A 26,723-nucleotide genomic window follows, 5' to 3' on the forward strand; every position below is an offset into this window, starting at 1 on the left:
CAGATTGTGTGGAGAATGGCTTAGTATCTAAATGTTAAATCCTGAGATTACCAAATTTGGGGTAGCAGAGATTGAGATTTAGTAACATGTGCTTCCTTTAAAAAAAGAAATCATGCCCGGCTGGTGTGGCTCAGTGGTTGAGCATCGACCCATGCACCAAGAGGTGGCTGATTCAATTCCTGGTTAGGGCACATGCCCAGGTTGCGGGCCCAATCTCCCCCAGTGGGGGGCATGCAGGTAGCAGCCAGTCGATGTTCTCTCTCATCGATATTTCTATCTCCTTTTCCCTTGCTCTCTAAAAATCAATAAAGAAAAAAAAAATAAAAGAAATCATATTACCAAGCTGGTTCATGAAAATAAAAAAGGAAATACTGCTTCTTATAAGAATATTTAATAATATTCAAACAAGAATAATCAGGTATTAAAATTTCATTTTTCAACCACCTACTACTTGGGCATGTTAACTATCTAGTATCATCTCAGTCTGAGTGTGATATATTTTTCACTTAAAAGAGGAAATTAGCCCAGTTGATGTGGCTCAGTGGTTGAGCATCAACCTGTGCACCAAGAGGTTGCCAGTTCGATTCCCAGTCAGGGCACATGCCCAGGTTGTGGGCCTGATCCGCAGTGGGGGGCATGCAGTAGGCGGCCAATCGATGTTCTCTTTCATCCATGTTTCTCTCTCTCTCTCCGTCTCCCTTCCTCTCTCTAATCAATTTAAAAAAAAAGGAGGAAACTAACGCAAAATGAGAAATCATTAAAAATATACCTGGAAAGGTACCAGGCTAGAGGCAATAGTTTTAACAACTGGTACTAAGATTTTTTTTTAAAGTTCAAAACAAATGAACAATATAGTTACAAACAAAAAGGTAGCTCCTGAAGTTCGCCTTTTTCTAAAGAAGTTTTTTGTTGTTGTCAAAATAACCTGAGGATATTTTTCCATTGATTTTTAGATCGAGAGGAGGGCATGGGGAGGAGAGAGAGAGATCAACTAGCTGCCTCCAGCAGGACCCCAACCAGGGCCAGGGATGGAACCTGCAACCCAGGTATGTGCCCTTTACCACGAATCAAACCTGCGAACCTTTGGTCTGATCCACAGGCCAACGCTCTAACCACTGAGCAACCGGCCAGGGTTAAAGGAGTTATTTTTAAGTGCAAATGCTCTATTTTCAAACTGAGAGAGACAAATTTTAATGATTCAACAAAAATGTGTTAGAAATGCCCTGGCCGGTTTGGCTCAGCGGTTAGAAGGTTGGCCTGCGGTCTACAGAGACCCGGGTTCGGTTCCCGCTAAGGGCATGTACTTCGGCTGCAGTTTGTACCCGGCCCTGGTCAGGTCGTGCGGGTGGCGGCCACTCGATGTGTCCCTTTCACGTTGATGTTTCTCTCTCTCTCTCTCTCTCTTCCTCTCTCTCCCTCCCACTCTATCTGAACAAAATATCGAAAAATGTCCTCGGGTGAGGATTAAAAAAATAAAAAAATTAAAAAAAAACTTAGCCCTGGCCAGTTTGGCTCAGCGATTAGAGCGTCGGCCTGCGGTCCGGAGAGACCCGGGTTCGGTTCCCGCTAAGGGCACATACTTCGGTTGCAGTTTGTCCCCGGCCCTGGTTGGTTGTGCGGGTGGCAGCCACTCGATGTGTCCCTTCACGTCGATGTTTATCTCTCTCTCTCCCTTACTCTCTCTCCCTCCCACTCTATCTGTACAAAAAATGGAAAAATATCCTCGGGTGAGGATAAAAAAAAAAAAAAAGTGTTAGAAATCAACTATATACAAAGTACCCCTTCTAGAATCTGCATACAATAAGAGATTGATGTAATGAACTGTTTTACTAGTCAGTCAGTGGTATTCTAGAAGTATAGTAGTCACAAGATTAGGTGTAGCATCTGTGTAGATATCTCATGACAAATAACTGTGATACATAAAGTGTTAAAACAAAGAAAGGACTGAGAAAATAGTTGTATAAATGATTCAAACTGAGATAATACACCTTCCACCTTGGTATATATAAAGCTCATCTAGATCCAAGAAAATCCCAATGATTAGGTTTCACATTTACATGAATCAGGAATGAACCTAGGGTTATGGGTTAGATTTGGGTCATCAATGGTAAAATATGAGAAGCACAGGTCATTCCATGTATCATTCCTCTCCTTTTTCCCTCTTTACTCCCCATGATTTCTTTAAGGCTTCCTCTATCATAGACCCAAAGCAACAAAATCAAAACTAATCTCTCTTACCAACTGCTATCAAAGAATACTGGATATAGTGATCCATTACTGAATCACTGAAGGCCATTACTAAAATCATGGACTTTAGATGGAAATATATCACTCTAAATTCATTACATGCCATTTTCTGTTAGAACCAGAGAACACCGAGGAAGGTGGGTAAGGTGAAAGAGATTTAAATTATGAATTATCCATTCAAGTCATCCTGAGAGGGGAATTTCAGGAAAAGGTTTCCCTAAATGAAGTGAATCTTATCCAGACATTTTTAGACTGAGCCTTAAAAATGTATAATTTAAATAACCATTTTGACAGTTGCTTAATCTTTTAAAATTAGGTTTAAAATATATCTTGACTTTATTGGTCAATCGATATTCAATAAGCTACCTTTCTTAGGTTAGGAAATACAATCATACATTTTAAAGCTTTTCTTGACTATAAATTGGTTGTATATAATAAAAGAGAATTCATGCTCTAGTATTATACTGCCTGGACTCAAATCCTGCCACTTAGTAGCAAAGTAACTTTGGAGAATTGCTTCTATTCTCATGTGTAAAATGTAAATAAGATTTACTTTCATAGGATCATAGGATTATTTTAAAGATAAAAATGATAAAATCCATGTAAATGGTTTAGGATAATATCTGACACAGTGATTAAAAATGTTAGTTATAACTCTGGCTATTAATATATAATATTATTAAGTCACTGAACCTGATTTTACCTTTTATTTTATTTTTCTTAAAATGTTTTTATTAATTTTTTAGAGCGAGAGGAAGGGAGAGAGAAACATCAATCGGCTGCCTCCTGCACGCCCACTATAGGAGATCAAGCCCACAGCCTGGGCATGTGCCCTGACCAGGAATTGAGCTGGGACCTCTCAGTCCATGGGATGCTCAATCCACTGAGCCACACTGGCTGGGCTGATCTTACTTTTTTTTTTTTAAATCCTCACCCGAGGATATTTTTCCATTTATTTTCAGATAGAATGGGAGGGAGAGATAAAGAGAAACACTGACACGAAAGAAAAAAAAAACATCGATATGAGAGAGATACATCGACTGGTTGCCTCCTGCACGACCATGACCAGGGCTGGGGACCAAACTGCAACCGAGGTACATGCCCTTGACCGGAATCAAACCCACAACTCTTTGGTCCGCAGGCCAACACTCTAACCACTGAGCAAAACCGCTAAGGCCTGATTTTACTTTTTTTTAAAGTACTGCATCCTCTTATAACCACACATTCTCTATATCAAAATACATTCAAATACCTTTGCCAAAGTAAATTCTCACCTTCGTTTTGTTCAAATTCATCTAAAACCTTGTCCAGGTTGTAAGCTTCTGCTTGGAAGTAATTCTCCATCAGTGAGGAAACACCACTTAAGAGACTTGTTTAAATCTAGAAAAATCAAATTTGTAATACACTTTCAATTGTTAAAATATAATTTATAGACAAAACAACTGATACCAAATGTCTCTCTTCAGGACCTTTTACCCAACATCGCTCCTTACCCAAATAATTCTATATCTTTCGGCTCTTAGATTACTTTCACAGGGAAGTCTTCCCTGAACCCCTAAAAAAGGTGATCTCTCTTTATAATCTCTCACAGCACCCCATTTTTTCCTTTATAATATTTATAACAATCTCTAAATATACATTGGTGTGATTATGATTAATGTCAATCTTTTCCAGAAGACTACAGACACCACAAAGACAAACACTAGATTGTGCTCACCAAGTGATTAGCACAGAACCTAATGTAGAAACTTTTCAAGAAACACCTGTGAAATGAATAAGTGAACACTGTATACACAGATGGTCAATAAGTTGTGTTAAACTCCAATTATAATTAATTTAGGCAAGCATCGAAAATAGATGTTAAGCCCTGGCTGGTGTTGCACAGTGGTTAGAGCGTTGACCCTCACATTGAAGGGTCTCAGGAGGCAAACAATTGATCCCCCCCCACACACACACACACACACTCTCTCTCCTGAGAGCAATGGAAAAAATATCCTCAGGTGAGGATTAAAAAAAAGAAAAATAGATGTTAAAACCTTTAAGTAAATGGTTACTGGGGAAGAAAATATTCATAGTGCCTCAAAGTATCATTCCACAGATGACTTATTAATTACAAAGAAAAAAATGGGTTCACAGTGAAAAGATATGGTAATCACTACCTTAATCAAACAGCATCACCAATAGTTTAACAAGTTGACATTATGCACTTCCAAATGTGATGCAATGAGAAGTTTAAAACTTCTCAGTATTTTTGCCAAAAATCTTTAACTTGAATTGAATCATGTAGAAACAATAAAACAAATCTAGAATCTATTCCATAACCATCCTAAACTCTTCAAAAAATTTAGTATTATAGAAAACAAGATCATCCTAACTTAAAAGAGATTAAGTAACCAAATGCCATGCATGAACACTGACTAGATCCTAAAAAAAACAAAACACATATATTCACAAACAAAGCAAAACATAACATTTACGGGACGATCAGGGGAATTTGGACTACACATTAGATATAGTGAATTAACAATCATTTTCTTGAATGTGATAACTGTATTTTGATTTTGTAGGAGAATGTCCTTACTTTTAGGAGATGCCTGCTAAACTATTTGAGAAAGACATGTTGTGTTATCTGCAATGATACAGAAAAAAAGTATGTGAGTCTGAGTGTAGAGGTGAGAAGGGTAAGAGAGAGGAGGAGAGATGTGCTCAAAAAAGAGGCAAAATGATAAAAATTTCCCTGGCCAGGTGGCTCAGTTGGCATTGGCCTGTACACCAAAAGATTGTGAGTTTGATTCCTGGTCAGGGCACATACCTAGCTTGGGGGTTCAATCCCTGGTTGGGATCAAACCATACGGGAGGCAACCAATAGATCTTTTTCTTTTCTTCTCTCTTCTTTTCTTTTCTCCTTCCTTCCTTCCTTCCTTCCTTCCTTCCTTCCTTCCTTCCTTCCTTCCTTCCTTCCTTCTTCTTCTTCTTCCTCCCCTCCCTCCCTCCCTTCTTCCTCTCTCTCTCTCTAAAAATAAGTATGTACATATCCTAGGGTGAGGATTTTTTTTTTAAATGGTAAAAATTGATGAATCTAGGTAAAGGATATGAGAGTCTTCGTTGTACTATTCATTCAATTTTTCTTTAAGCTTGAAATTTTTCAAAAGAAAAGAAAAAAGTGTAATGAGCTGGTGGTGGGCACCGTTCCTTTCCATTGTGAATACAGTCAAAATGGACTATTTTTAAAAAGTTTATACACTAAAATTCAAAAGCAAGAAAAGGAAATATACAGATGCCATATACCAGGAAGAAACCAAGCCACAGTAATGAGTGAAAACTGTATGGTGGCAGTCCACAGACAGCAACCTTCAGGCCTGGGATTTGAAAGCTAGGAGGGAGGATGGGAATTATTGGCTACAAACTTATAGAAGTTTCTGCATTGAAGGGAGCCAGATTGAGCTCTCTGCACAAAACCAAGAGCTGGTGGGGGAAATGGCCCCTATACTCAACAATGGCGCAGGATGGAAGAGAGTGCTATAAAATAACCATTCAGAAATCAGAACTCCTAGCCTGCTTCTCACTCAAGATTGGGAATGATATTAATTCTTCCCATTCATGAACATAACATGGTTTACTTCTATGCTTACCCAGCTCTTCCTGTGACTTGTAATAATGCTTTTAATTTTAAAAAGTCATAAAATATGAGATAGTGGGGAAAGAAGGGTGCATGTGACTATAAAGAAGTAAAACAAGAGCCCTGGCCAGTTTGGTTCTGCAGTTAGAGCGTCGGCCCGCGGACCAGAGAGTCCTGGGTTCGGTTCCCGCTAAGGGCAGGTACATCGGTTGTCCCTGGCTCCTATTGGGGTCGTGTGGGTAGCAGCCACTCGATAAGTCTCTCTCACTTTGATGTTTCTCTCTCTCTCTCTTCCTTCCTCTCTCCCTCCCACGCTATCTGAAGATAAATGGAAGAGAATTACATACATATGTTCACAGCAGCATTATTCATAATAGCCAAAAGGTAGAAATGACCTAAATATCTACCGACTGATGAACGGATAAATAAAATATCAATTTTCTGGTTTTGATATGATCTACAGTTATGTAAGAAGTCACCAATGAGGAAAAATGGATAAAGGAACTTTCTATACTATTTTTGTACTTTCTGTTAATCTATAATTACTTTAAAGTAAAAAGTTTAAAAAATAAAAATAAAAGGAAAGAGTTATTAAAAACTAAATAAACATCGGAGCAGGATGAAGAGGGCATCTGTGTAAGAGAGAATCAGAGCCCCAGTATGGTAAATAATATGGTAAGTAAGGGTGGTCCACCATAAAGTGTCAAAGCCCCAGCAGAGTAAGAAAGTTTTCTACTCAGAAGGACAGCTGAGCATGGGGTGTCAGAGCCCAAGCAGGTTAGAAGAGTCTATGTGCAAGTAGGGTGAGGAGGAGATATAAGAGGGCAATCCAGGGTGGTATGTCAGAGCCTGAACAGGATAAGAAGGGACAAGAGAAGACGATAGTGATAAGAGATTGGTTACATGACCCAGCCAGTGTGGCTCAGTGGCTGAACATCGAGCCATGCACAAAGAGGTCGTCAGTTCAATTCCTGGTCAGGGCACATACCCAAAAGTTGTGGGCCAAATCCCTAGTGTGGGCGATGGGGGAGGGGGCCAATCGATATTCTCTCTCTCTCTCCCTCCCCTTCTTCTCTCTCTAAAATCAATAAAGAAATAAAAAAAGGAGGTTGGTTTCATGTAAAGAGATGGATCAAATAAGCGATTACATGAAAGTCAATGAGAGAAGGTCTATCACTGTTGAAGAAAGGGGTTAAAATGTGGAAACGGAAAACTATAAAGAACCCTGCAGTGTTAATTTGGAATCTGAGATATCAGTGTGAACTCATGGACTTCAATAAACACAGATGTTTATAGCAATAAATATAGATGCAAATGTGTGTGTGTGTATACACAGATATTTTCTAGCTCTATCTACAGAGGATCTTGAAGCAGCAAAGCCCCACCTCAATTCCAAGTAGCAATAAGCATACCTAGCACCAGATTTTGTTTTTACATACTATTATACACCAAAATTAACTATAGCTCCAGCGAGAAATGGCTGATGCCAAAACTGGAGCAGAAAAAATATAAGACCTTTGATGAGGTTGTAGAGAAATATGGACCCTCAAACATTGCTGGGAAGAAAGTAAAATGGTGTGGCAACTTTGGAAAACATTTATTATCTCAAAATCTTAAACAGAGTTAACACATGACATAGCTTTTCCACTCCTGGGTTTATATCCAAGAGAAATTAAAACATTCACACAAAAACTTATCCACTAATACTCATAGCAACATTATTCATAACAGCCCAAACTGGAAACAACCCAAATATCTATCAACCGATGAATGGATAAATAAAATGTGGTATGGAATATCGACAAAATGGAATATTACATAATAAAAATGAATGAAGTATTGCTATATGCTAAAACATGGATGAATCTTAGAAATACCATGGTAACTGAAAGAAGCTGACACAAAAAGCTATATATTATATGATTCCACTTAAAACATAGAGAATAAGCAAATCCACAGAACAAGAAAGTAAATTAGTGGTTACCAGGAGTTGGGGAAATTGGAGGGAAATGGGGAGTGATTGCTAATGGATACAAGATTTCTCTTTGGGGTGATGAAAATGTGGAATTAGACATTGGTGGTAACTGCAAAATTCTGTAAGTATAAACAAAACAATGGACTATATACTTTTAAAGGGTGAATTTTATGGTATGTGAATTATATTCCAATTAATAAAAAAAGAAGATCCTTGAATATCTATCCTGTGTACTAGAAAGCAAACAAGTGCTCCAAGAATGATTGGGACATGTTAAAAGGACACAGGAACCAGCTTGAAGAAACTCCCACCGGCCAAATTAGAGGCAATTTGAGCATCAAAATAAATAATGATAGCAATGGATTACAACCTTTTGAATAAAAAAGAAAACCATGAGTCTTTACAACATGAATGAATAAATCCCAAATGTGAGAAGGAACAGGATATTTACAGTTTCAAAGTTCCTCTCCACAAAAATAGGAAAAAAAGAGTACATCAGAGACAAAGCCTAACAGATATCACCTTACACAGGAGATCAAACTGAACATCAGTAATAGAAATTGTGTTCCCTGAGGAGTTGCAATGAAAAGGACATAGCAATGTTGATACTGAGGGAGGCTATGTGTGTGGGGAACAAAGAGAAAGGATAGGGGTATATGGGGAACGCCCTGTACTTTCTGCTCAATTTTGCTATGAACCTAAAACTGCTCTAAAAAATAAAGGTTACGCCCTGGCCGGTTTGGCTCAGCGGTTAGAGCGTCGGCCTGCAGTCTGGAGAGACCCGGGTTCAGTTCCCGTTAGGGGCGCATACCTCGGTTGCAGTTTGTCCCCGGCCCTGATTGGGTCGTGTGGGTGGCGACCACTCGATGTGCCCCTTCCACGTCGATGTTTCTCTCTCTCTCTCTCCCCGCACCCCCACTCTCTCTGAACAAAAAAAATGGAGGAGTGTCCTCAGGTGAGGATAAAAAAAATAAAGGTTACTAATTAAGAACAAAAAACAGCACCACTTTACCCCGGCCAGTTTGGTTCAGCAGTTGGGGCATCAACCCACAGACCAATCGTGGGTTCGATTCTGGTCAAGGGCACAAACTTTGGTTGTAGTTCGTCCCCAGCCCTGGTCGGGGTCATGCAGGAGGCAACCAACCAGTCGATATTGTCCCTCTCACATCAATGTTTTTCTCTCTCTTTCTCTGTCCCTCCCTCCCACTCTATCTGAAGATTAATGGAAAAATATCATCCGGTGAGGATTTAAAAAAAAAAACCAGCACCACTTCTGTGCTATTCCCACCAAAAATGTATTACTTGAACCTTGTCATGAGGAAACATCAGACAAACCAAAATTGAGGAACATTCTACAAAATAACTGATCTGTAATTTTTAAGGTCAAGGTCAAGAAAATCAAATACCACAGAACTGTTCCAGACAGAAGGAGACCAAAGAGACATGACAACTAAATGCAACATGTGATTTGAAACTAGATCCTCTTTACCTAAAGTACATTATTTGTACAACTGGGAAAACCTGAATAAGGTCTGAGAATCAGATGGTAATAATACACCAGTTAGTTCTGATTTTGGTGGCTGTATTGTGGTTATGTAAGAGACTGTCCTTGTTTGTAGGAAACAGTTTCACAGGTGAAAGCATGCAGCTAGCAACTCACTTTCAAATGGTTTAGAAAGAAGTTTTTTGTAATATACTTATGCCTTTTCTATAAACTTGAGATCATTTTTAAATTATTTAAAATGCACCAAAAGTGTCTATCATATTTTAAATTTCAAGTTTTCTTTTTCTGATCCTCTTATGGAATCTTATGGATATAATTTCTTCTCTTACTTCTCTGACGTAATTTTGTTTTAAACTTTCTTCTGTTTTCAATATTGTTTCCTCCAAGTTTCTCTCTTGTACTTTTGTGTTTGGGTCTCTGTGTTTCACATTGGAGGCGTTCCACAAATGCCTATCTACTGAACAAATCAAGTACCAACAACCAATTGGAAAGTTCTGCATGTGTGGCTTCTCAACTAGGAGGCTTCCAATGCATGGTGACTGGTTGAGACACAACTATTTCACTGAAAGACCTCAAAATATCAGTATACGTAAGTTTTTTCTTTGGATTCCAGAGAAAACTCACAATCTCCTGTCAGGGGATGCGGAGATGTAGTATCAATCACCTTCTGAAAGAAGAGCAAAGGAAGGAGAGAAAGGGTCTCATTTGTCAATATATAGGATTTCCTTTAAGCCCTGTTTTCACTATGGCACCTCATCCCTGATCTCTGCCATGCCTAATGTCTCCAAGTCTTGAATCTCTTTAATTTCATTTTCTAAAGCAAAATCTGTGCTCTCCTGAGGACCTGGGAGAGAGACAAGCTCGCCCTAGCTGGTTTGGCTTGGCGGTTAGAGCGTTGGCCTGCGGACCAGAGAGAGGCAGGCATCTCACTGCATAAACTGGGCCTCTCAGATTCTTTATTTGCCTTATGAAAGTATACATCTCCTTTTAAAAACAGAAGTCACTAAATATTATACATGCACATCTCAAAAAGAAATGTAATTACTTAATTTTCAGTACGTTTTCTTCCTGAAGACCTCTTCTTTTTTCTTTGGGCTTCCAGAACTTTTTTTTTTTTTTTTAATTCTGTTGATCAGAGTCCTTTCAGACACTCCTGAATCTGTCTTAGGGGGTCCCACTTTTACAGCACTGATCTGATTCCTTTTATGTCTCCTTCACTGGTACTTCCTCTTTATGTCATATACTAATCACAATAAACATGTGTACATTCATGCATGAAACATTACTGAGCATCTACTATATACCAGGCACTATCCTAGTTATTAGGTTACAGTGACAAATAAAACAATGTCCTGACCTAAAGGTGCCTAATGTTTCATAGAGAAATAAATAAACTTAAAAGATAAAACACTGTGGTATATACTAACTGATATATGTACTGGTGCTATGGAACAAAAGAAAAGGTGAATCTAAATTAGACTGAAGCAGGAGTATATTATTTGGGGTACAGTAGGCTACAGTAGCAAATATAATACTTTATTATTGCTGATTATTTATTTATTATTATTACTGATAGTCTTTGCAGTGGGTGAAAACTTCCTAAAGAGGTGGCACCTGAAGAGTAAAATTTTGGCAGGTGAAAACAGAGAAGGGCATTCCTTTCTCACGCTTCTATGTGAGAATGCTAGGGGACAAGAAATAGCTTATCAACTGCAGGCCCAGAAGTTTTAGTGAGGAAGGCATCACTGCTAAATGTCTTTGCTCCACTCTCAACTGAATAGAAAAGAAGCTCAGTCTCCTGTCTCACATGGTCAGACCCATGCCTCTACCCTCAAAGTTTACATGGAAAACCAGAGAACTCAGCCAGAGTATGGGGTACCCCATTAGTGAATGATATAATTAGTTTCTAAAACCAATCTCATCTATCTACCCTCCACCCCACCACCATTTTCTACCCCTTAAATAATCAAACATGATTTCTAGTCAGGAAAAAGTCAATGATTCCTGCTCTATAAGAACTAATAAAATACTTCCACTTTTCTTTTTTTTTTAGTAAGAGTTTATTTATTATTGATTGGTTTGAGAGAGAGAGAGCACACGCATGGAGGGAGAAACATCGATATATTGTTCTACTTTATTTCTGCATTGATTGGATGACTCGTGTGTGTGCCCTGACCGGGGATCGAACCCACAACCTTGGCATATTAGGATGGCACTCTAACCAACTGAGCTACCTGGCCAGGGCAATACTTCCAATTTTCTACCTGAAAGCACTGCTCTACATAAGTAGTCTAAAAATACAAAATAATGTAATTAAATCTGTATGTCTGATTCCCTGCCCCAAAATTAGCTTTAATTGTTGAGCTCTTACATGATAACTAAGAAATATAAATGGCATTAATTGGGTAGATTACTATTATTTGTTCTTAACAGTACTGCTCAAAATCCATGTTCTTTTTCATGGTGAAATTACCTTTCTTTTTTTTATCCTCACCCGAGGACATTTTTCCATTTTTTTGTTCAGGTAGAGTGGGAGGGAGAGAGAGGAACAGAGAGAGAGAGAGAGAGAAACATCGATGTGAAAGGAACACATCGAGTGGCTCAACCAGGGCCGGGAACAAACTGCAACCGAGGCACATGCCCTTAGCGGGAACCGAACCCGGGTTTCTCAGGACCGCAGGTCGACGCTCTAACCGCTGAGCCAAATCGGCCAGGGCGAAATTACCTTTCTATGCTCAAGATAGAAGTTCACTTTAAAAGGGAAAAGCCAAGTACTAGCAGAGAAATTAGCATTTTCAACATAATTCAACAGTAATTTATTTACTTATTTTTTTTATTTTTTTAATCCTCACCCAAGGATATTTTTCCATTTATCTTTGGACAGAGAAGGAGGGAAGGAGGGAAGGAGGGAAGGAGAGAGAGAGAAAGAGAGAAAGAGAGAGAGAGAAAGAGAAACATTGATGTGAGAGAGACACATTGGCTGGTTGCCTCCCGCACAACCCTGACCAGGGCCCAACTGCAACCGAGGTACGTGCCCTTGACCAAAATCTAACCCGAGCCCTGGCCGGTTTGGCTCAGCAGTTAGAGCGTCGGCCTGCGGTCCTGAGAGACCCGGGTTCGGTTCCCGCTAAGGGCACGTACCTCAGTTGCAGTTTGTCCCCGGCCCTGGTCGGTTGTGCAGGTGGCAACCACTCGATGTGTCCCTTCACATCGATGTTTCTCTCTCTCTCTGTTCCTCTCTCTCCCTCCCACTCTATCTGAACAAAAAATGGAAAAATGTCCTCGGGTGAGGATAAAAAAAAAAAAAAAATCTAACCCGGGTTTCACTGGTCCACGGGCTGACGCTCTAACCACTGGCCAGGGCTCAACAGTAATTTAAAAAATACCCTTTTGTTCTGAATTTAAGTCAAATTTTTCTTAAAACTACACTCCTGATTTAACAAGACACAATAATATAAATGAAGCAAGCAGCATATATACATGACCATTATTTTCTATAGATCTAGTTGTTTTCTTAAGTTTAAGCTCTGAGAGAAGCAGCAGTGGTACCTTACCTTTTCCCCTTACATACGTGATAAGAAACAGACTTCTCTGTGCTTAATCATGGTGCTTGCTGCACTACCGGGCAGTACTGCTGATTTAGTATGCTCTGCTTGATCCTAAAGAAAAAACACATTGTTCATTACATTTGCTAAAGCAATAATAAGCCCTAATTTTCTTCATATAAACCTATCATAGCCAGAAAAATAAAAGCTATGGGACTTAAACAATAAATTGCAATTACATCTTCAGATTCAAAGATGTGGCTGGCTAGCATGAAATGGAATGCAGCAGCAGACACAATATATTGTTTAAAAAGGCCAATAGGTAAATATTTCAATGAACAGTTTAAGCATTTTTGCACACTTATCTCAATAAATAATAAGTGAAATATTAAGGCAGGCACGTTCTACCCAATGTCTTTAACTATGTTAATTCATAAAAATACCACTGATTTGCCCTGGCTGGTTTGGCTCAGCAGTTAGAGTGTCGGCCTGCAGTCCAGAGAGACCCGGGTTCAGTTCTCGCTAAGGGCACGTGCCTCGGTCACAGTTTGTCCCCGGGCCTGGTTGGGTCATGTGGGTGGCAACTACTCGATGTGTCCCTTTCATGTCGATGTTTCTTTCTCTCTCTCTCTCTCCCTCCCACTCTATCTGAAAAATGGGAAAATGTCTTTGGGTGAGGTTTAAAAAAAAAAAAATACCACTGATTTTATATTAAATAGGTCCTCCAAAAATCCAAAGCTAACAAAATTCCTGCTTCACAAGAAAGTCCTGTTGGTATGATTTTTCTCTCTACCTACACAAAATTCTTAAAATGAGATTCAAAAGCTTCCTGCTAAGCCCAGCCAGTGTGGCTCAGTGGTTGAGTGTCGACCAAGAGGTCACTGGTTTGATTACCAGTCAGGGCACATGTTCAGGTTGTGGGCCAAATCCCCAGTGGGAGGGGCATGTAGGAGGCAGCCAACTGATGTTCTCTCTCATCGGTGTTTCTCTCCCTCTCTCTCAAATCAATGAAAAAATTTAAAAAAAACTTCCTGCTAAGATTTTTATTGCCAAACAACTGTTTTCCTCTAAGTAGAGTCTCATGATTCCAGTCCTCTTCTGCTTAGAAGCAGTGAATCTATTAACTCAAGTTTAACCTATACTACCAGGAGAATGCAAAAGACAAAACATTCTCAAATGTTATTTCCCTCTTCTGAACATATGACAATATCCATGCAGTTAGAGTAGTTCAGCAAATGCCTCTACAACTGCTCAGAAAATCTGAAATTCTTTAAGAGCTTAATTTAGCCTTGAACAAGATTAGTAGATGAAACTAATCAGGATAAAACTAAGAACTTCATATTATCTGTATAAAATATCTAACATATAGTCATAGAATTTTCAGAACAAAAAAAGTATAATAGAGATGATCTAATGGACATAACTTAATTTTAAAGATAAACTAAGACACTAAAAGAAATTTGTTGATAGTATTAAAAACATGATTCTATTATCTGATGTGAAAATTATGTGCTTACTAAAAAATAAGAAAAAGGCCTAAAATTCCAGAAACCAATAAAAAAATATGAAATGAAAATCACTGGTATAAGACTTTCCTGTCTTGAGAACTTGAAAAAATGTGTACATGCTATATATTCTACATGAGAAGAGCTGCTGATGCTAAGAAATAAACTTAAGTTTATCAAGAAGAACGAAATCATATCAGAAGTATGAAAGGGCTATATGGGGTAAACGTATCAAGTCAAAATGCAAATGAGGCAAAAGTAAGGTCCTCCCCTCTAATAGTTGGCTAATTAAAGTTTTTTTGTTTGTTTGTTTTAAACAAATAAAATTAATTCTATAGATTCAAAGTCAAATCCTGTGCATATGTATATTTTAATGGGTGAGACAAGTCCAACAACCATGTGACTATCCCAAAGACCATAGGTTCTTCTTCTGGAATCATATCCCTTTGACCTTCTAGCCTCAGTTGGCAAAGCCTCAAGCCTGGTTAAGCCCAACTGTCTACCAACCAGGGGTGGGGAACATCTGGGCTGCACAAGGCCCACAAAATCAATACCAGCTAACATCACATGCCTCACCAAATTAGCCTGACCAAATATAGCAGGCTAATTTTTAAGTTGATAATTTTGTATGACCCAAGAATGATGTTATAAACATCCAAATGGTCCTTGGCATAAAAAAGGTTCTCCACCCCTGGCCAAAGCAGATTAAATATGGTTGGATGAATATCACACATGTGGTGACTGGTCTCAACTTTGCAATTATGACTTCACAGTATATTTTCCTTAGTCATTCTACTTTCAACTCTGTACCTCATCTCCACCTTTTTATATGCCTGGAATGTCTATCTTCCCCACTGGACTGTGGGAGTTCATTGAGAACAAGGGCTGTATCTTCCTTCTCTCTAACCCATGGCATACCACATACTGCTTGACAAATGCTTGACAAAAGTGTATGAAATTAACGAAATCCATATTTAAGTACTCAACTTAATGATAAAAATTTCTTCTTCCCTAAGAAATAAACATTTGTGAATGTGTGTCATAGGTGAGAGAGACAGCAAGCAAATGCAAGAGAGAAGAAAAAAAACCTAGAAATTCTCTAGTAGTAGAGAAAAAGGTGATAACGATTTCAATAGTTGGGATTGTATCACTATTATATAAACATGGGCCCTCTGACATTAACAATTACCTTTTTAGATATTTACCTTAAAGAAAAAACTGAGCCCTGACGGGTTTGGCTCAGTGGTTTGAGCGTCAGCCCGCGGACCAGAGAGGCTGGGTTCGGTTCCCGTTAAGGGCACATACCTCAGTTGCAGTTTGTCCCCGGTCCTGGTTGGGGTCGTGCAGGTGGCAACCACTCAATGTCTCTCTCTCACATTGATGTTTTTCTTTCTCTCTCTTACTCCCTCTCTTCCTCCCACTCTATCTGAAGATAAATGCAAAAATGTCCTCGGGTGAAGATTTAAAAAAAAAAGAAACTGAATAAATAGAAAAAATGTAGAATAAGTTACTGTTAGATTGATGTTTAAAATAGTGAAATATTGGGAAAAATATAAATGGCAAATGAAAGGAGCAGTTTACAAAATGGTACAAATGGTAAGACTCCATATTTGGGAAAAAACTTAAAAGTCTTAAAAAATATGGCCCTGGCCAGTTTGGCTCAGCGGTTGGAGCATCGGCCTGCGGTCCCGAGAGACCCGGGTTCAGCTCCCGCTAAGGGCATGTACCTCGATTGCGGTTTGTCCCCAGCCCTGGTTGGTCATGAGGATGGCAGCCACTCGATGTGTCCCTTTCACGTCGATGTTTCTCTCTCTCTCTGTTCCTCTCTCTCCCTCCCACTCTACCTGAACAAAAAATGGAAAAATGTCCTCGGGTGAGGATAAAAAAAAAAAGTCTTAAAAAATATGCATCAAAATATAATGGAGAATCAACAGGGTTTGGGTGATTTCACTGTTTTCAAGCCTCTACAGTCCTCATTTTTCTTTTTTGTTTCCTCCCCCTCCAATTTTTATTAATTTTTGTTACAGATGTTTCTCCTTTTTCCCCCCTAGACACCCTCCTCCCTATCCCGCCTCTCCCACCCTCCCAGCACTGTTGTCTATGTCTATTGGTTATACATACATGCATATAAGTTCTTTGGTTCATCTCATCCATCCTCCCCACCCCCTACTCAGAGGTTTGTCAGTCTGAACCATACTCCTTTCTATGTCTCTGGGTCTATTTTGTTCATGAGCCCACCCTGTTTATTATATTCTACAAATAAGTGAGATCATGTGGTATTTGTATTTCTCTGATTGGCTTATTTCGCCTAGCATAATACTCTTGAGGTCCCTCCATGTCGTCTCAAAGGATAAGAGATCTTTCTTTTTTATAGCTGCATAATATTCCATTGTATATATGTACCACAGCTTTTTTATCCACTCATCTATTGATGGACACCTGGGCTGTTTCCAGATCTTAGCTATTGTAAATAGTGCTGCTATGAACATAGGGGTACACATATTCTTTCTGACTGGTGTTTCAGGCTTCTTAGGATATATTCCTAGAAGTGGGATCACTGGGTCAAATTGCAATCAATTTTTAATTTTTTGAGGAAACACCATACCGTTTTTCATAGTGGATGCACCAGTCTGCATTCCTACCAGCAGTGTACTAGAGTCCTCTTTTCTCCACACCCTCGCCAGCACTTGTTGTTTGATTTGTTGATGGCAGCCATTCTGGCAGGTGTGAGGCGATACCTCATCATTGTTTTAATTTGCATCTCTCTGATGATTAGTGACAATGAGCATTTCTTCATAGGTCTCTTGGCCATTTGTATGTCCTTGTTGGAGAGGTGTCTATTTAGGTCCTCTGTCCATTTTTTAATTGGGTTGTCTTCCTTTTGTTGAGTTGTATGACCACTCTATATATTGGAAATTAACCCCTTATCTGATGTATCATTGGCAATTATGCTCTCCCATACACTGGGTTCCCTTTCCATTTTAATGTGCATGTTGTTTCTTTTGCTGTGCAGAAGCTTTTTAGTTTGATGTAGTCCCATGTGTGCATTTTCTCCTTTGTTTCTGTTGCCTTAGGTGATGTATCAGTGAAAATTCTGCTGCGTATGATATGTCTGAAATTTTGTTGCCTACATTTTCTTCTAGGATTTTTATGGATTCATGAGTCACATTTAACTCTTTTGTTCATTTTGAGTTTATTCTTGTGTATGATGTAAGTTGATGGTCTAGTTTCATTTTTTTGCATGTAGCTGTCCAATTTTCCCAACACCATTTATTAAAGAGGCTGTCTTTACTCCACTGCATGCTCTTGCCACCTTTGTTGAATATTAATTGAGCATAATGTCTTGGATCAATTTCCAGGTTCTCTGTTCTGTTCCATTGATCTATACTCCTGTTCTTGTGCCAGTATCAGGCTGTTTTGATTACAGTGACTTTGTAGTATAACCTGATATCTGGTATTGTGATCCCACCCACTTTGTCCTTCTTTTTCAAGATTGCTGTGGCTATCTTGAAAAGGAGAAACATCTTTAATACTTTCAACAATAAAATTAATTTAAAAAAAATTTTTTTTAATCTTATAAAGGGAGTGGAAAGGATTCAAGACAGAAAATCCTTCCTGCAAAAAATCATTCTGAACTATCTGAGGCCACTTCCCTTCCTTAGTAAACACAACTCAATGTACTCACAGCTGAGGCTCTGCTCTGCTCAAGGTCCACTAGCACCTCAGGGCCGGACCCTCTACTTTGTCTTTATGCTGGTCTGGAGCTGTCCACTCTTCTCCTATTCGGGGTCTTTTTGGTTCCATATGAACTTTTGAAGTATTTGTTCTAGTTCTGTGAAATATGTCGTTGGTATTTTGATGGGGATTGCATTGAATCTATAGATTGCTTTGGGTAGTATGGACATTTTAATGATGTTAATTCTTCCAATCCATGAATCAGGTATGTGTTTCCATTTTTTTATGTCTTCCTCTATTTCTTTTTTCAATGTCCTGCAGTCTTCTGCAAATAGGCCCTTTATTTCTTTGGTTAAGTTTATTCTTAAGTATCTTAATTTTTTTGCAGCAATGGTAAATGGGATTTTTTTTTTATTTTTTTTTTTAGTTTCTCTTTCTGTGAGTTCATTATTGGTGTAAACAGTCCTCATTTTTCTTAGGACAAATGTAAATGTATATTATTTGTTAATAAAAGGAAAGAGAATTGAAGATATGTGAATTTCAATTACTAAACCCCAAGCTAATTAAATTTTTACTTTCAAATATGAAAACTGAAAAACAAAGAAAATAGAAAAAGCAAGGATTTCTTTTTTAATCATCACCAAGGATATGTTTTGTTTTGTTTTGTTTTAATCCTCACCCAAGGATATTTTTCTATTTATCTTCAGATAGAGTGGGAGGGAGAGAGAAAGGGAAAGAGAGAAAGAGAGACATCGACATGAGAGAGACACATCAACTGGTTGCCTCCCGCATGACCCTGACCAGGGCCAGGGACAAACTGCAACCAAGGCACGTGCCCTTAACTGGAATCAAACCCACGACTCTTTGGTCCATAGGCCAATGTTCTAATCACTGAGCCAAAGTGGCCAGGGTAGGATATGGGTTTTTTTTAATTGATTTTTAGAGAGAGCAGAAGGAAGGGGGGGAGGAGAGGAGGGAGAGAGAAAGGGAGTTAGGAGGGGGAGAGAGAGAGAGAAACATCAATGTGAGAAAGAAACACCAATAAGTCAACTCCCACTTGCACCCAACCGGGACTGAATCCGAAACCTAAGTATGTGCCCCAACAGCCACCTTTTGGTGAACTGGATAATGCTCCAACCAGCTGAACCACCCTGCTAGGGCAGAAAAACAAGAATTTTAAAAAATTATCTCACTGGGATATATAACAGATTAAAGTTTTAATTATAATATGGGGAAAGAAAATGAAGACTCACCTAAAATTAATATACCAAGATTTTATTTTAAAAATAAACATATAAAGAATAACAACATGAATAAAATTGATGTTTAAACTATAAGATGCAGCCCTGGCAGGGTAGTTCAGTTGGTTAGAGCATCATCCCAATATGCCAAGGTTCAATTCTCGGTCAGGGCACATACAAGAATCAACCAATGAATGCATAAATAAGTGGAACAAATCAACCTTTCCCTCTTTTTTTAGAATATTTATATAAGATTGGGTTGAAGAATAACAAATTACAAATCACCAAAAGGTGGCTGTTGGGGCACATACTTAGGTTTCAGATTCAGTCCCGGTTGGGTGCAAGTGGGAGTTGACTTATTGGTGTTTCTTTCTCACATTGATGTTTCTCTCTCTCTTTCTCTCCTTTCCTCTCTCTCTAAAAATCAATAAATTAAAAATTGTTTTAAATATAAGATGCAAGCCATTTCCAGGCATCACTGATGTGGACATGTTTTTAATAGAAGAAATTTATGAAGGTAATACTTTCCAAAATCCTGGCCTTAGGTTAAAAAAAGAAAGAAAAGAAAATGAGAAGGGTAAACTAGAAAATATTCTCAGTTAAGCATTATTTCTGTTTTGGCTCTGATTAATACTATTCAACACAGAACAAATACAGTTATCTGCTTAGTAACCAAACTTCTCAATAACATTTCCACCAGGAAGTCTGGCAAGGAATTAAACTCAACATGTACAAACTGCATTCAAAATTCCAAAGTCCTCTTTCTTGGTTCCCTATCCTAGTCTGGGCAGGCTCTCAAGGTAGGTGTATCAGATTCTATTTCCAAAGATGGCTGTTGCAATATCTCCCATCCCACAAGATTTTCTTACAAGAGTGGTGAAATGTATATTCCCTTCCTCTAAATCTGGGCAGACCTTCATGACTACCTCAACTAACAGAAAAACATGAAGGACACTACAGTAACTTCTAGGCTAGGTCATAAAAGCTAATACAGTTTCTACCTGGTTCTCTCAGGACACTCATTCTTGGAATCCATGAGTTTATCATGCCAGAGAAACTACATGGAAAGGACACATGTAGATGATCTGGCCCATGGACCTCACATATATGAATGAGCAAGCATCAAGATGACTGATTCTAGCCCCAGTCATTGTCTAACTATAACTACACGAAGACCCAAACAGAGAACCACGTAGCTGAGGCCAGTCAATCCCTAGAACCACAAGAGACAATAATTAAGTTGTTTGAAGCCACTATGTTTTGGTGTAGTTTATCACATAGCAATAGATATATGTAATAGATTTGTAATTTGTTATTCTTCAACCCAATCTTATATAAATATTCTAAAGAAAAGGGTTAGAACCATAAGGACAAACAAAAAAAAAGACCCACTGATAGCAGCCTCTCGTCTATTGAGCTATTCAGTGCTGACTCCAAATTTGCATATCCCACTCAATAAAACAGCCTTTGGGCTTCTTAGAGTAGTTTAGAAAGTACCTCATTATTCAAGCATCAAGCTGGGGTGAAGGAGGGAGGGATCTTACCTTCTACAAAGTTTTCCTCTAAATAACATACAGTAATCTACTAATAAGTAAAGAGTTCTGGTAACTGAACTCTACTTTTTTTTTCATTTCATTAACTTTCCAGAACCATTTTAGTACTCCTTATAGATTGGCACTGTTGGAACTCATTTAGCTAGCCAGCTCCTTAATAAGTCTATGCATCATTATCCATCTGGCTCACCAACTCAAAACTTTGAATGCCATTCTAGATGCTACCTCTCCTTCTCCCCACCTCTACATTCAATCTAATACCATGTCTTGTCAATCTTGCCTTTTAAATCTCCCAAACTCATTCACTCTCTCCATTCCCACTGCCATATCCCACACCACCGCAATCTTTCTGTTGCCCAGATTTTTGCAAGAATCCTAACTAGCCTCCCTGTCCCACACCTGTTTTGTAGCCATCCAGCTTATTCTCTATACAAATATAAAACACAAATCTGATTATTTTATTTTTGTACTTAACACCATTCAATGGTGTCCTATTACCCTTAGAATAAAGTTCATTCCTCTATATGGTTTCTGCTTACCTCTCTAGTATAACACCTCTCCTCTCTATTCTCAAATTTTTGCTCTATGCACTACTAATCCTGATCAACTGAACTTTTAATTCCCCATCTTGCCCACCCCCATTCCTCAAAACAGGCCTTCATACTGATACATGCTACAGTATAGATGAACTTTGAAAACATTATGTTAAGTGCAAGAAGCCAGTCAAACAACCTCATAGTATATGGTTCTATTTATATGAAATGTTCAGAAAAGGCAAATCCTTAGAGACAGAAAGTAGATTCACTGTTGTCAGGGGCCAGGGAGAGGAGGGAATAAGGAGTGACTGTTAATGGGTATGGGGGTTTCTTCTGGGTTTGATGAGAATGTTCTGGAATTAGAGGTGATGGTTGCACAACTCTATAAACATACTGAAAACCACTGAATGTATACTTCAAAGGAGTGAAATTTTATAGTTTGTAAATTATATCTCAATAAAACTGTTGTAAAAACAAAACAAAACATTCCTTCACTCATTATTACTTAGGCCTAGAATACTCTGTCCCTAACATTGTTACTTGACTAATTCTTACCTACCCTCCTTATCCTATCCTACACATCACACATCTTCTGGGAAGCCCTTCTGATCTAGGTCTTGGATAGGTGCTCCTTCTTTCTTGTTTATCTTTTACTTCCTCTATCATAGCAATTATCAACTGACTTATGCTTTTTTTTTTTTTACTACTTATCTCTCCCTTTCAGGCTATTGAGGTTTTTCAGGATAGGCACTACTTCTGTCTTATTTATCATTACATCCCTAGTTTATGGCATAATGTTTGGCACAGAGTTAAGTGCTCGTAACCACTTGTGACACCAAGTAAATAACTAAAGGATTTATTTTCCCAGCACCTCCACCTAGGAAAATTTTCTATACAAAGGATCCCAAGAGTTGTGCTGAAATTAAGACTTTAATGTAAAGTTTATTAATATCAACATAAAATTATTAGTTTGCATACTGAAGAACAGTTCAAACTTAAATCATGTCTTAGTAGGCTTTTTATCCATAATCACAACTCTTCAGACAGCTCCTATTAGTTTGATGACTTACCTTTAAAGAAAGAAAAAGTGTGATTCAAGAGTATCTATGAATACAACAATAGAGTATCTAGCAAAACTGAATCCCAAATCAACCATGACCAACATGTAATAGACCTGTCTGTATGACCTTTAACCCAAATGAACACCTTTTATGAGTAGTCAGTGGAGCTTGGTTAAAGAGCACTGGCACAGGACTCTGGCAAATCCAGCCTGGAATTCATGCTCTAGTATTTAACAGCATTGCTGCTTTGAGCAAGCTATTTACCCTAAGACTCAGTTTCTTTATATTTATATGAAAACCATACTTTGCAGGATAGTTTTAATGATGAAGAAGAATGTGTTTAAATAAAGTGCCTCACTTAGAGCTGATATATAAGTGCTCAAAAAATGGTAACTATTATTACTGTCAAAAAGCAATTTGTATGAAAGAATTAGAAAAGGCAGAGTGTAATTTGAACCATAAAACAAACCAGCAGACTGGTTTGTTTATACAATTAATACATCAGGGCCATTGGTCTTAAGCAATCAACTCAGTTTGAACAATGAAAAGAAATACAGGAACAAAAAAGTAACCTAACTGTTCAACTTTCTGAAGAGGCTAAGTACATTTGATCCTAAAATAAAACCCTTTAAATATGAACACTCTCACTCACAGTGGCAGAAAAAAGAAGAGATAATCTTTGAGAAGAGCTTTATTCCTGCAAATCAAGTATGTTAAGAGAGGAAGATCTGGCAAGTTGACATTGTTGCTATCCCACATTCACACAGGGCTTCAGTTTCCAGGATATCAATCTAGCATCTTTCACAAACATTGAATTAGAACCAGGGGGTTGTTTCACCTAGTATACACTAAACAAAAAGCAGAGTAGTTTAATAAATATTGGGAAACATGATGATAACAGATATATCAAATATACATATGCGCTCGAATCTCTTGAACAGTAACTGATTTGAGATTGACACTAAAATAAGGAACATGTATAATTCTCATGTTTGGAGTAATAAGATTAAAAACCATATAAGCAAATGTATATATACACAGTATAGGGTCAGAAACTATTCAGATATATACATCCCTAAAGTAGCATATAGATTGTTCATAAATGAACCATTAATTAACACTGTATCTGCCCAAATTCATATCTCTAATTTCTAGACAGCAGATACCCACTGGATTATTTTTCCCAACAGAATTCTAGAGTTGCCCACCTCTCACTCCATATACACACATACATTTTTATTGCAAGATAAAATGCCATGTCCAGGGGAAACCTATCAACCTAACCAATTTATTAACCTGATGTGAGCTCCTGATTTAAGTTGAATGAATCACAGACCCTTCTACACTATTACTGAGAGATACAGCTGCAATCCCTGCTTTTGGATTCTGTGAGATATCCTAGTATCCTTTAAAAACTTCCCTTTTATCTTAAGTTCTAGTTGGTTCCTTTAAGTTGCAACAAAAGTCTTAACAAATATATCCCAATAACATGATATAAATTGAGACAAACAATATAAAAATCATTTTTTAATTGCATACCTAGAAGTTCAAATATTAGACACTAACTCTGATATTCTCTGATCAACAAGTAGATTATACATGAGAGATAAATTCCCTGGGGGTAGGGTCTAATCATTTGGATCATTCTAGGTAGCAGACTGACAGAGAGATATAATTTATATACCACAAACTGTGTGCACCAAGAGTAGTAACAAGAGTATACTTAAAGCGAGTTATGACTCACCACTAATCCAGTCACTACATGTGATACACTTCACATACCAGTATCAACTGTTGGAAAACTGGCCAAACTGGTAGGTTCATAAATTGTATACCTTAATACCTGCAGTAAAATTAGATACTATGTTTGCTACTGAATTGACAACTTTTTGTAAACATTCAGAGCATTGTATCTTTCTTTTAACATGTCAAATCTAAGAAGAGCATAACCTGAACTATCTCAGCCAAAACTTGGGATAACTGAGTTGGACGGAACAGGTCCATGCTCAAATTACTTGCATTATGAACATTATAATATTATTTAATAATGAGCCAAAGAAAATCTTAACTGAAGATGCTTTCCCAGTTCCATTTTTGGCTCCCTTTTCTTCCAAAGTCTTCAACTACCATCTCCATGTGAATGACTCATATCTAATCCTCAACTTTACTCAAATTTCAGGACCAAGACTTCACCTACCTAACATACAGTATTTCTCCATTTGGATGTTTCACTATACCTCAAATTTCAGTGAATCCACTGCATTTCAGAGGAATATTTTCTCAAAAGTTGTCAACTCTTAATGTCTCCCTCCTTCCACCTCACCTCCCATGTATGCTCCCATTATTTTCTGGCTTCTTTCTCCAACTTAGCAACATTCAATTACAAATCACATCCTGCTCCTTTATGAAACTCTGCTTCCATGTCTTATGTGACACTAGAAATTCTGACTTTCTCCTACTTCTTTGACATCTCCCTCTTACCTTCATCCCTGACTCCTCCTCTCCTATCCAATCTTAAATGTTGAAATTATTCAAAGTTCTGTACTCAATCCTCTTCTCTTCTGGATTTATATTCTTTTCCCAAGAAACTCTAGCTACCATTGCCTCAAACACCATCTGTTAACAAGTCTGATTTCCTTTTCTCCACTTAAGACCTCTTTTCTGGGTTCTGAATCTATATATACAGTGCTTATTCAAGTCTCGATGTCTCAAACTCACTATGTACATTTAGGCTCATCCTAATCAACATTGTTTCTTCTGTTCCTTATATCATTACCTACCCTGTTGCTCATGATATGGTCATTCCCTATCCCTCCTTCTCCATGATGCTCACCATCAACATTCAATCATTTCCTAAAATAGATGAAAATCCATTTACTCTGTCAACAACCACTAACTTGGTCCAAGCCACCATTATTCCACATCTGGATACTGAAATGATCTTCTCATATCTACTCTGCCACCTCCTCCCCTAACCCTTTCTCCACTCAGCAGTTATAGTAATCTTTAAAAAGATCTAATAAAGTGAGCCCTGGCCGGTTGCTCAGTGGTTAGAGCGTCAGCCCGTGGACCAGAGAGTCCCGGGATCGGGTCCCACTAAGGGCACGTGCCTCGGTTGCGGTTTGTCCCTGGCACTGGTTGGGGTTGTGCGGGTGGCAACCACTCAATGTGTCTCTCACATGGATGTTTCTTTCTCCCCCTCCCCCTCCCACTCTATCTGAAGATAAATGCAAAAAATGTCCTCAGGAGAGAATAAGAAAAAAAAGATCTAATAAAGTGATTCTCCTACTTAAAACTCTTCAATTATTTTCTATTGACTTAAAATAATATCAAAACTCCTTACTATGACGACTTTATAAAGTCCTGTATAATTAAATCTTGGCTAACTCTCCAACTTTTTTTTTTTTTTTTTATTCCTCACCTGAGGATATTTTTCTACTTATTAGCAGATAGAGTGGGAGGAAGGGAGAAAGAGGCAGAAACATAGACATGACAGAGTCACATCAATTGGCTGCCTCCCGCACGACCTGACCAGGGCCAGAGACAAACGTAACCAAGGTACATGCCCATGACTGGAATCGAACCCGCAACTCATTGGTCTGTGGGCCAACACTCTAACCACTGAGTCAAACTGGCCAGGGCTCCAACTTATTATTTTGCCACTTTCTTTCCTGTTATTTCCTCTCCATCTGCACTGACATCTTTCTAGTCCTCAAGGGTATCATGTTCTTTCCACCTCTGGATTATCCATGTTATTCCCCTCCTTGGACTGCTGTTTCCCACTCTTCTGACTCTCTCCTCCTGACTAATACAAACTTACTCAACCTCAGGTCTCAGATTAAATCTCAGCTCCTCCTTTGACCCCCCCCCCCCACTAGGTTTCCTGCACAGCTCTTATAACACTATAGTTATTTTTGTAACATTGTAAAATATCAGCTGTATAAGGTTAGGTTCAATTACTATATTGTTCACCAAAATATTGACAGCATTAAGCACAGCACCTGACAGACAGTAAATAAATATTTATTCTATAAAAACATACCGCATTTTGTGAATTTACAAATTAATTTTTAAAACCATAACATTTCATTTTCCCCATTAAATGCTATATAATTATTAGTCAATCTTCCCAGGCTTTATAGATGTTTACAATGACCTTCAATTCACCAATCTTAACAATCTGTTGATCTTTACCCTCCTTATTTCTCTATAACTTTCATCAAGATTCCTTAAAAGAACCACTGTAAATTTTGCCCCTCAAC

General features: G+C 38.2%; 1 protein-coding gene across 2 annotated transcripts in view; it reads right to left on the bottom strand.

Moving 5' to 3' along the window:
* Positions 1–26,723, bottom strand: part of ZFYVE9 (zinc finger FYVE-type containing 9) — a 141,983-nt gene that overhangs the window by 90,265 nt on the left and 24,995 nt on the right. For both annotated transcript variants that reach the window (XM_036255100.1, XM_036255101.1), the window contains exons 2-3: positions 12,900–13,004; positions 3,522–3,627 (exon numbers count right to left, since the gene is read on the bottom strand). In XM_036255100.1, the coding sequence (XP_036110993.1) occupies positions 3,522–3,591 (70 nt within the window). In that variant the 5' untranslated portion in view covers positions 3,592–3,627; positions 12,900–13,004. The remainder of the gene's footprint in view (positions 1–3,521; positions 3,628–12,899; positions 13,005–26,723) is intronic.

This window comes from Molossus molossus, unplaced genomic scaffold (genome assembly GCF_014108415.1).
Source record: "Molossus molossus isolate mMolMol1 unplaced genomic scaffold, mMolMol1.p scaffold_m16_p_12, whole genome shotgun sequence".
Classification (NCBI taxonomy): domain Eukaryota; kingdom Metazoa; phylum Chordata; class Mammalia; order Chiroptera; family Molossidae; genus Molossus; species Molossus molossus.